Source organism: Augochlora pura, chromosome 4 (genome assembly GCF_028453695.1).
Source record: "Augochlora pura isolate Apur16 chromosome 4, APUR_v2.2.1, whole genome shotgun sequence".
Taxonomy (NCBI): domain Eukaryota; kingdom Metazoa; phylum Arthropoda; class Insecta; order Hymenoptera; family Halictidae; genus Augochlora; species Augochlora pura.
Window position 1 is genome coordinate 26,002,297 of NC_135775.1, and position 10,255 is coordinate 26,012,551.

The 10,255-nt window shown below is 51.1% G+C and overlaps 1 protein-coding gene across 1 annotated transcript; it reads left to right on the top strand.

Annotated features, from left to right (window-relative positions):
* On the top strand, nt 1-8,286 carry LOC144468548 (uncharacterized). The gene is made up of 11 exons (XM_078178105.1): nt 1-17; nt 2,033-2,694; nt 2,928-3,054; nt 3,138-3,323; nt 3,389-3,567; nt 3,643-3,728; nt 4,093-4,312; nt 4,424-4,726; nt 4,799-4,981; nt 5,050-7,639; nt 8,085-8,286. Exons 1-11 carry the CDS (start codon nt 1-3, stop codon nt 8,284-8,286), a joined length of 4,755 nt encoding a protein of 1,584 aa, XP_078034231.1.
* The last annotated feature ends 1,969 nt before the right edge of the window (nt 8,287-10,255 follow it).

The window sequence follows — 10,255 nt, forward strand, 5'->3', positions numbered from 1 at the left end:
ATGCGGTCTTCTGCCCTGTGAGTCTCGTGCCATTTTAATTTGACACCGCGTCCGGAATCCTCGTTCATCATAACACAATCCTCTCCGAACCATTAGACTCTGTCACGCTAATTATTCCCGTAATTTGACATTTTTATCTCGCGGCTCATTATTTAGCTCATTTCTTCCTGATTTGTAAGGCACCTGTTCTGGTGAAGCGAAATTAATTTTATGGAGAATCTTTCTAACTTCTTAACCGCTTGCAGTATGATTCTATTCACGCTGCGTTGTTTGGCATTTATTTATCCTTAATATTTTCCCTGAATAGGGACAGACAATTTTTGTTACTGATAATATTTCTGAACTTTGACGACAGAAGAATTTCTTTTTATTTCGATGCAGAAGAAATTAATAATTATCATATTTGGTAGAATATTGAGTGGAATTTCTAGCGCGAGCCTGACTCGTTATTATAGTGCAAAGGGTTAACACTGAATCTGAATAACACCGATTCAATAAATTTCTTAAGTCGCGCGTACGAAGTAATAAAACTAGCGAGAGACTTTAATCAATTCCGATTTATCGTAAAGTCAACGCGCTAGATATTATTTAAACAATATCTCCCCACATTGACGCAAGTCGATAAATTTTACTATTTCTAAAGTATCGCATTTAATTCGATAAAAATCGTCGCCCCGTTTTCCGTTCGATTTCCCACAAGATTTTCGTTCGACCGTGGACAAGCTGGACAGCGCGGAACGGTTTTTCCGCGCGGAATGTTTTACGGAGTCGGGTCAGGCGTCGCGCGATCGTAACAAAGAAAACACAATTCGGTTGTTTCGTTTCGCGGCAGCATCCCACGATCGGCCTGTCCCGTTACATCTTTCCACATTCCAAATAAAGCATCCGTGTTGCGCACCGTCGTCGCGCGTTGCTCGTGGCTTCCTTTCGTTGTTTACTACCATTCGATGACTCGTCATTAATGGCGGTCTCCTACAGCTTCTTGCCGACCGACGCGTTGACGTACACACCGCGCGGAGCAACCTAGATAAATTACCGTAGAATCGGCGTTAACCTACTTGTCCGAAACAGCGGCGGCCATTAGATTCTCCGAGCTTGTTTCAAATCTCTGAATCTCCTCGGGCTCCTTCTACTTCTCGTGACGCGTTTCCATGAAACGCGCGATTATAAATCTCCTCTATGCGCGATCATTTGTTTCATCAGCGGTTGATTAGGATCTTAACGTATCCCGCGAGGATTGCGCGAGACGTCGACTAGGAGATTCCTTATCCTAGGTACCTTACCTTTCTAGATACCCTAGAAATTCCTTACGGGGCCCCCCGGTTTCCGTGAAAACACCGTCGCGGGACCGTGTTCCCTCCCCGAGGGCACCTCTCGGTATTCGCGTCGTGCGACGGGGTGTTAAATGTGGGTAACGGGTATTTGCATATCACAATCTGGGCATCGCGATCGGTGCGCGATCGATGATCCAGTTCGACGGGGAGACCGTGACGGGAATCGCGAGCCGGGCCTCTACGAGAGGGGCCCTCGATCGGCGGTGTCGTCGCCACCGAGTGGACGATTTCTCTCGCGATCGGCCGCAATTAAATGCAGGGAACGCGACGGAATGCAAATGCGCTGGGGGGCCGCACGTGCTGCGACTGAACGGTACCCAACGTGTGCGCGCACGAGGAATCGGAGCCATTCACGCGCGTTCTCGTCTACTCGCCGCGCACGTGAGAAAGCTGACGTCACGCGTTCGGCGAATCGTTGCGCCGGGAACCGCGGGTCGTCCGATCGCCACCTGGAGAATTAATAACGTTCGATAATGTAATCGATTACCTGTGAACGGTTAATCTGGATTTATTATCCGGATTTATTATCTGGATTTATTAATCTGTCCTATTGTTCCGATAAACGCGTAGAAGACTGACAAAATTGTTTAGAACGTCGTCAAGGAGTAGGAGATCCGATTCCAAAGAATCTCGTCAGCCAATCGCGCGCGATTTCTGGACGTTCTCCAACGGCCTAACACGAACCGTTCACCTTGCAGAATCCTGCTCGCCCTGCTCTGCCCCGCGTCGTCGAAAATCGCGAGCCATGAAACCCCGCCGAAGGAATACACAATAACCGCCTCATCAACCGCGAACGACACGTCGCCGAACCGAGAGGGATCGAGAGTAGAGGAGGAGAACCACCGCCCCATAGAAACCCTGTTCATACCCGAGGACCCGAGCAGATACGCGGAGATCGTCGAGCAAGTGCGGAAACTGCTCGTGCCGGCGGATCCGTCGAAAGTTTCGGAGCACGTCGCCGACACGCGCGACCCCGTCGACGAGGGAACCGCCTCGGAGTCCGCGGTGCCGGCGGAGGAGTGGCCGGGAAACGCGCTGGAAAATACGAGCCGGCGCGGGCCGGAAAACGGGACAAAGGAGAGATTTTCGAGCCCGTTGTTCGTGAAAGCGGGGGGAGACGAGCCGAGCCTAGCGGCGGCGACCGGGCCGGAATATTCGCCGAGAGATCCGGCAGGACTTTCCTCGAGGACCGCCGTCGCGGATAATGGTGGCGAGGATGCCGTGGAGAGCGACGACGACGATCCGGGGAGCGCGGAGAGAAGCGAGCCGGGGGAGGAGGACCTTCTCGAGGTCGCCAACTTCGGGCTGCAGGCCATGAAGAACTTGTACCTCGTTACAGAGCCGACGCTCTACTCCATGGGTCGGTGCCGCGTTCGTCTTGTTCCTGGTCGATGTCGGCAAACAGTGGAGAAGATACGGCAGATTCTAGATTCCTTAAATAATATCCTAAGCTAATTTACAGCTTGTCGTGGACGCACGCGAGCATGGCGTCGTCTGCTCGAAACAGTGCTGTTAATACCTGCTGTATCTTGTCCATTGATTTTCCACACTCCGTACACTCGAGAGGAATGGATTGGCAAACATTGCTTCCAGGTCTCTACCTGGACGCGGACAACCCGGCGAAGTATGTGGCAGCTTTCAACGACCAGACAGAGGAGGCGAGGGCACTCGCGAAGTACGGTTTCGCGGTGCTTCAGAGCACCGCGATGTTCAAGAAGAAGTAAGCCGTCGTCCGTCTTCCTGGTTTCTTAACCGGCCCCCTTCTCGCCATCTTTAATTCTTAAACTTTCTTCTCTTCCGCAGGTTCCCGGACATTCCGACGGAATCGCTGCTGGCACGACGAAGTCAAAGCAATCCACTCCAACGTCACTGTCCAAACAGAGGCGTTCCCGAGTGTCCGCCGGCCAGCGCCCGATACAGAACGTCCGACGGCAGCTGCAACAATCGGCAGAACCTGTGGTGGGGGTCTGCGATGTCACCTATGAACAGGTAGCTAATTAATAATTTAAAGAGTCCGGCGTGTCCGTGATCTGCATTGTTCGATCGTCTTTCAGGTTCCTGCCTCCGGTTTACGGCGACGGTGTCCAAAGCGTGCGAAGGTCGATAGATGGATCGCCTCTTCCCAGCGCGAGAGACGTCACCAGGATCATCCACGAGGACAGAGATGTGCCTTTAGCTTCGATCACTCATATGCTGATGCAGTGGGGGCAGTTCGTGGATCACGACCTGACGGGTAAAATCGATGATCGATTGAAAAACTGTCGCTACGTTTCTGCAGAGTTTAATACCGATGCGATCGATGTTTCAGCTACCGGCCAGAGCAGAGGATTCAACGGGACCATTCCCCAGTGTTGCCTCAACTTTGGCAAGGGTTTCCAGCCGGCGGAATTCATGGTTAATATTTATCTACGTTAGCGATGCTTTCTTAGAATAATTAAAAGAGATTAGAATTTTATTTCAATTTTAAAGAACGTTATTACTAGTAATTTAACCCCTTGCACTATAATAATGAGTCAGACTCGCGGTGAAGATTACATGCAAGCTCTATTAAATATGAATATTATTAATTTATTCTATGTCGAAGTAAAAATAAATTCTTCCGTTATAAAAGTATAGAAATGAAAATTATTAAGTACGAATAAGTGCTACTCGTCGCAGCATGAAAGGGGCTAAAGGGGTTAAATCACGACTCAGAGGTCGTCAGAGTACGAGGTGAACGATAAATATAATATAGCGGCGTGAAATGGAATTTTTCCAGCATCCCGAGTGCCTGCCGATCAGCGTCAGCGTGGACGACAGTTTCTTCGGTCCTCTAGGAGTCAGGTGTCTGGAGTTTCTTCGTAGCGGCTCGGCTCCCAGAGAAGACTGCAAATTCGGCCCTAGGGAGCAGCTGTCGCAGGTGACAAGCTACCTGGACGCGTCCACGGTGTACAGCAGCAACGCCTTCCAAACCGACACGTTGCGGCTGTTCCGAAACGGTAGTCTCTATCCCGATTTAATATCGTCCCCGTCGAATCGAGTTAGAAGAATGCGGAGTGAAATACACGATGCGGTATCGTTTTACTGATTCAACGACCTTCGTTCCACAGGTCTCTTGCAGTACGGAAAAATCCAATCGCAGAGGCCGGTGCTACCGAAACAAGACTCCGATCTCTGTCTGCGTGGCTCGCTGTCGACGAGATGCTTCCGTGCCGGCGACGGTCGGCTCGGCGAGCAACCGGCGCTCACGTCTCTCCACGTTGTCTTTCTGAGGCTGCACAATAGAATAGCGACGAAACTGGCCGCGCTGAACCCTCAATGGAGCGACGAGAAACTATTCCAGGAATCCCGGAGGATCGTCGGCGCTGTCGTCCAGCATATCACCTACAGAGAATTTTTGCCGATCGTTCTTGGTGCGTCAAATCGACCGAAGAATTCGGTAAGGTATCGTTGAATGATACAGCTACACGGAATCGCTTCGACAGGTCCCGATGTGATGAAGATATTCAACCTGGAGGTACTGAAGAAAGGATACTACACCGGCTACGATCTCGCCGTGAATCCCACCATCGCCAACGGCTTCTCTGCTGCTGCTTATCGCTTCGGACACTCGCTGGTACAGCGGAGCTTCGTTCGATACGACGGCAACCATCAGCCTCTCTTCAACAGTAAGTGTTTCGCTTGATGGAACGATGTCTCGAAGTTCGAGCGATTATACAAATCGCCTTCGTTGCAGACGTAACGATCCACAGAGAGTTCAGCAACCCGGCGAACCTGGAGACAGCAGGCTCCGTGGACCGTCTGCTCCTCGGGCTAATCAATCAACCCTCTCAAAAGAGGGACGAGCACATTAGCGACGAGCTAACCAATCACCTCTTCCAAACCCCGAAGTTTCCCTTCGGCATGGACCTCGGCTCCATAAACATACAGCGTGGCAGAGATCACGGGATCCCTCCGTACGTCCAGTGGCGAGAGCCTTGCGGCCTTTCGTCGATAAAAAGCTTCGAGGATCTAGAGAGAGCGATACCTCCGGAGGTGGCCGACAAATTTAGACTGGTTTATAACTTCGTGGAGGACGTCGATCTCTTCACGGCAGGATTGGCGGAGAAGTCGGTCAGCGGAGGATTGGTGGGTCCGACCTTGGCCTGCGTGATCGGACAACAGTTCAGCAACCTGCGGAAAGGCGACAGGTTCTGGTACGAGAACCCGGATCAGGAGAGCAGCTTCACGCCGGGACAGCTTCAGCAGATCAGACGCGTCAGCCTGGCCCAGGTGCTCTGCGGCACCATGGACGAGATCGAGACCGTTCAACCCTTCGTCTTCTTGATTCCGGACAACCTAAAGAATCAGAGAGTGACCTGCCAAGATCCGGGAATAGGTCAGTTGGACCTGGAGTTTTGGAGGGAGGATCCTTCGGGAGTTCGGGGCAGGTCCGGGTTCCTGGGGCCGTTCAAGAAGAAGAAGATTCCCGTCCAGAATACCACTGCGAAACCCACGACCAATGGGATACTTTTGACGCAGATCGGGGACCAATCGCAGAAGAGCGTCTTGCAGAAAGGAAAGCCGACGGAGACGAGCATCTATCAGAGCAACAAAATTATCGTCAGGAAGCCCCTCGGTCCGCCAGATAACGTGAGCATAGTGGTGCAGAACAACGCCGTGAACGCTCCCATCTTCGTCAAAGACGGGAACTTTGGCTCCGCCATTGCAGTAGACCCTCCGAAGCAGCAGGCTTACCAACCTCCAAGACCGTCTAGCGATTACGTCAACGACAGGCCCATTAGTATACCTACCAGACCGCCCTTCGATTACAATAACAATAGACCGATTAATCCACCTTCCAGACCGACCTCCGATTACGTCAACGATATACCAGTTGATCACCGCCCTCTGCAACATATTCCAATTTACCTGAACCCTAAACCAATACCTACGACCATTCCGTCGTCGCCTCAAACCGGACGACCCTACGTTCCGCACGCCTTCGACGATCCTAACAACCCTAATCCTCCCAGCCAAAGTTTTCACTCGAACTACGGGCTGAACGATGTGCTATTCGAGAACTATGGCAGCAGTCCCAGGCCGACTCTGTACACTTATTATACCAACTATCAAAGGCCAGTTACGCAGAGGCCTTACCAGGATTACCCGAACGACAGGCCTCATTACCACGACCCGAGACCTCCGGTCAATTCCTGGCCGAGCCACGAGCCTCAGTATCAAAATAATGGCCACTTGCCTCCCAAACCTCTTTATGGCAGACCAGGTAGTCAGTACGATACCGACAGCGGTCATACCTTGAATTGGCAACAGCTGCAACAACAGAGTTTGATGAACCAGTTGACCGGCACCGGACAATACGGAGCCAGACCCAACAAGCCCTACGAGAGTTCGCGGGACCCTAATTGGCAGTATCAGATCGACAGATACGGGACAGTTCACAGACCAATGGAAGACAGACCGTACGAGTACTCAACCTGGTCCAGCGTGTCCTCCAATTCGGAGAGGGATCGTTACGATTCTAATAGACCATACCAACGTCCTGTTCAGGCGGATCCAGACGGCTGGTCCTCTATTCCAACTTACCAGAAGGACAGGCCGGGCTACCAAACGGTTACCAGCAGGCCTATCGACAGAGGAAGCACCGACGGTTCGTACTTGAAGGGTTCCTCGGAGAGACCTTGGATTTCCGAGCCGGCGAAGAACGATTATCAGAGGCCTAACAGACCTTATCAGAACGGTGACGTGTCGCCTCCGTTCAACGGCGTTACCAGGCCGAGCTACGACAACCATAATCGGTATTATCCGTCCTCGTCGAGACCGTTCGCTCAAGATCAGTGGAGCGAGTCGGAGAATTCTTATCAGAGACCGAAACCGTCGAAGGTCCACAGCGTGACGATCGTCACGGAGGAATCCGCAGGTCAGGACGGCCAGAGTTGGGCAGGCCAGGTAACCACCGAGGTCCCGAGGCCGCTGGTGACACGCATCACCGATAACGCGAACACGTACAGAAGGCCGGGACAGTACTATTACGAAAAGAACGTGTTGCATCGATATCCCGATAACATCGAAATTCAGGCGACCACGGACAGGCATTTCTCGATAGAAAGTGGCGTCGTACAGAGGCACAGCGTTCTGGGAGCCGCGGCACCCTCCAAAGATCCTGCTGCAGAGGATACTCGTGTTGCCGAAGACAATCCTGGAGATGCCGAAGCTACGAAGAACGACACGAAAGCAGAGGGGACCGCGAACGCGCCGAGAAACGAAACGGAAGATGTCGCAGCTGCCGATGATCTGGCAAAGGCTGACAAAGTTCTCTTCAATAGGTAATTTTTAGGCAGGAAAATTTGGAACAGATTCGACACAAGATGAAAGTTAAACAAAGATGTTAAAAGTTCTCGATGCACGTCGACTAATCGCTTTCGTACGATAAGATCCTTATCTTAATTGTTAAACACATAATGCAATAGTCAACAGATTTCCGCATTCGTTCCAATGTCAGGTGAAATGGAGCAATAAGGTTTACCTTGAAACACAATGGAGGATTTGCTTCTTTAGAACAGTCTATACGTTCGCGGAAAATTTTCTCTGCTATTCTATCTGTATAAGAAAGACAGAGAAGCAGAGTTAGCGTCGGATGTCATCGTGCTATTTCTAGATCAATTTGAAGCGACGATTTCCGTCGTTTATCTGTTGCTACTTAAAAATCCGCTCCCCCGTCTTTGACTATCGCGATAGAAGATAACGGTCTCGTCTTCTCGCTCTTTCCAGAACGATCAACTGGCTGACGCCGCAAGAGGACTCGAGCCTGCCGTCAGCACCGGAGGTGCCAAAAATGCCGTCGGACCAAGCCGCGGCTGCCAAGGAATTGCCCAAGCCCATTAAACGCAGAAATCACGCTTCCCGAGACCCATTAGATACCCGCGGCACACCGGGCTCGCCGACCACCGAGCAATCTTCCCCTTTTATTTAACAGAATCGCGTTGGCGAGACGCGAACAACATCCAGGCATTCGCGATTGTCCGATAACTATCGTTCTTCGCGGAAAAGTTCGACCGCACGGATCGATTGCCACAAAGGATGATGACATCGTTGTTCCGCCGAGTGGACTTTCTTATCGCGGAAACGCGGAACGCAACAGGTCTCTTCCGATTTTACCAGCTACGCCACCATTTTGAATTCGGTCCGTGAATCACCGATCTTGGAGAACGCGTTTCCAAACGAATCATAGACTGCGGATTTCGTGAACTTAGAAACAAACTATCTAGGAGGTGCAATGAAAGCTATAGAATCAAAATTGTTATTAGAAGACGTATATTTTTATTCAAGTTCATTTAAAGACTCGGACAATTTTTATCTGGCATTAAAATCCGCAGTCTAATCAGATCTATCGACTGAAGTCTTCAAAGCTAGAGGAAGAAATCGTTCGATGGTTTATCTTTAGAATCCGAGTCGCAGGATCGAGTTCTGTCGGAGCTATTAAAAAATCTAGCGCGCGAATCGGTCGACGTTTGAAACAACAATGTGAAAAGATTGCCAAATGGATTCTGTTGCGTCCGAGAAAACTCCAGAGGCTGGTTTTTTCTTCGAGAGAGAGAGAGAGAGAGAGAGAGCATGAGTGATGGGGTGTTGTTCGACGAGGACAGATTTATGAATGACAGGGTTCCGACGGGCATTACCGATTGCACAATGGCATACGCGGTCTATCACGTTTCCCGTAGGGTCAGGTGGAACGTAGCCTAGTTTTACGCCAATTTTAAACCGGCTCGGATCGCCTGGAACCACTCCGTGACTATTTTCAGACGTCAGTGTCCCGGAGCCGCCGCCGCCGCCGTCGTGCTTCATGCCGCGAGCCGCCGGCTGATTTTAATTACAGGTTTTACCGGCACTTCTCTTCTCCTCTCGTCGTCGTCGTCGTCGTCGTTTTTTTTTCTCCGCGACGGAGAAGCCTTATACGTCCGGAGACAGGTAGACCTCCTCTCCGACTCGCGATCGTGCCCGTTCTCCCCCCCTCTTTCCCCGCTCGTTCGACAAGCCGGAATAGTATTATCGACGCGTAGAGCACGCTCGCTATTTATTAATTATTCGCTGTTCGTTACTGTATACGTTTAATCGTTAAGCACGTAGATTAGAGTCGATTTTTGTTCGCCTTCCGTACGGCGGCGACGCCGCGCGCGATTTGGCGAACGCGGATGAGGCTTCCTTTGGTCGTCGTTAGACCGCTGACTTTTCGCTTTTTCACGGCAAAATTGTGTCAACGTAGTTCCAAACAATTTAGAGAACTCGAAAGTATTTATGAACACGTTTCTATTTGGCACTGGACTCTTTGCATCGATACGATGCAACGTTTATTTTGTAGAAAAGTCCGCGGTCTTCAGATCCATATCTATCCCGGGTTTCATAGTTGGCAGACCGCGGACGCGGGCAGAGGTTGCTGCAAGCCTCGCCGCGTCGACGTTAGCTACATTATATTTAAGTTAATCACGCGACAAATAAAGAATCAGCAGAAGGTATTATCGTATAAGGGGTACATATTACGAAGCGCGTGCAGCGATTTTCAGAGTGGCTGCCCTCTGCATCGACACAGAGGCTTCTTCCCCGGAAAAATCGCAGCTCGCCAGACCGTGGTTATCTAATTTAAGATTCGTTCTCGTCGCGATCGTCGACGACAGTCGGACTTTCATGGGTATCGATGTACGTTTCTTGTTTGCTAATGAATAAAATCTTCGGTCCAGAAGAACGAGTCCGGTCGCAATCCGCTTTACTCGGGCGCGAAGTTACGCGTCGCTTCTTGGCAGTCTGGTCTCGGCGGATCGATCGCCAGCGTCGTTACTTCGAAATGTTTGCCGGCGACGGAGGGGGTGGTGCGGTGGACAGTTTCGTTGGGAAAACTTCGCCGGCCGTGGAAAAAGAAGTTGCCGGCGGAGTCGTCGTCGTCGTCG

Excerpts from the sequence above, each read along its gene's own strand:
- LOC144468548 (XM_078178105.1), top strand. Across the intron at positions 3,055-3,137 it reads ACCGCGATGTTCAAGAAGAA|GTTCCCGGACATTCCGACGG; the intron begins GTAAGCCGTCGT and ends TCTCTTCCGCAG. Across the intron at positions 4,313-4,423 it reads GTTGCGGCTGTTCCGAAACG|GTCTCTTGCAGTACGGAAAA; the intron begins GTAGTCTCTATC and ends TTCGTTCCACAG.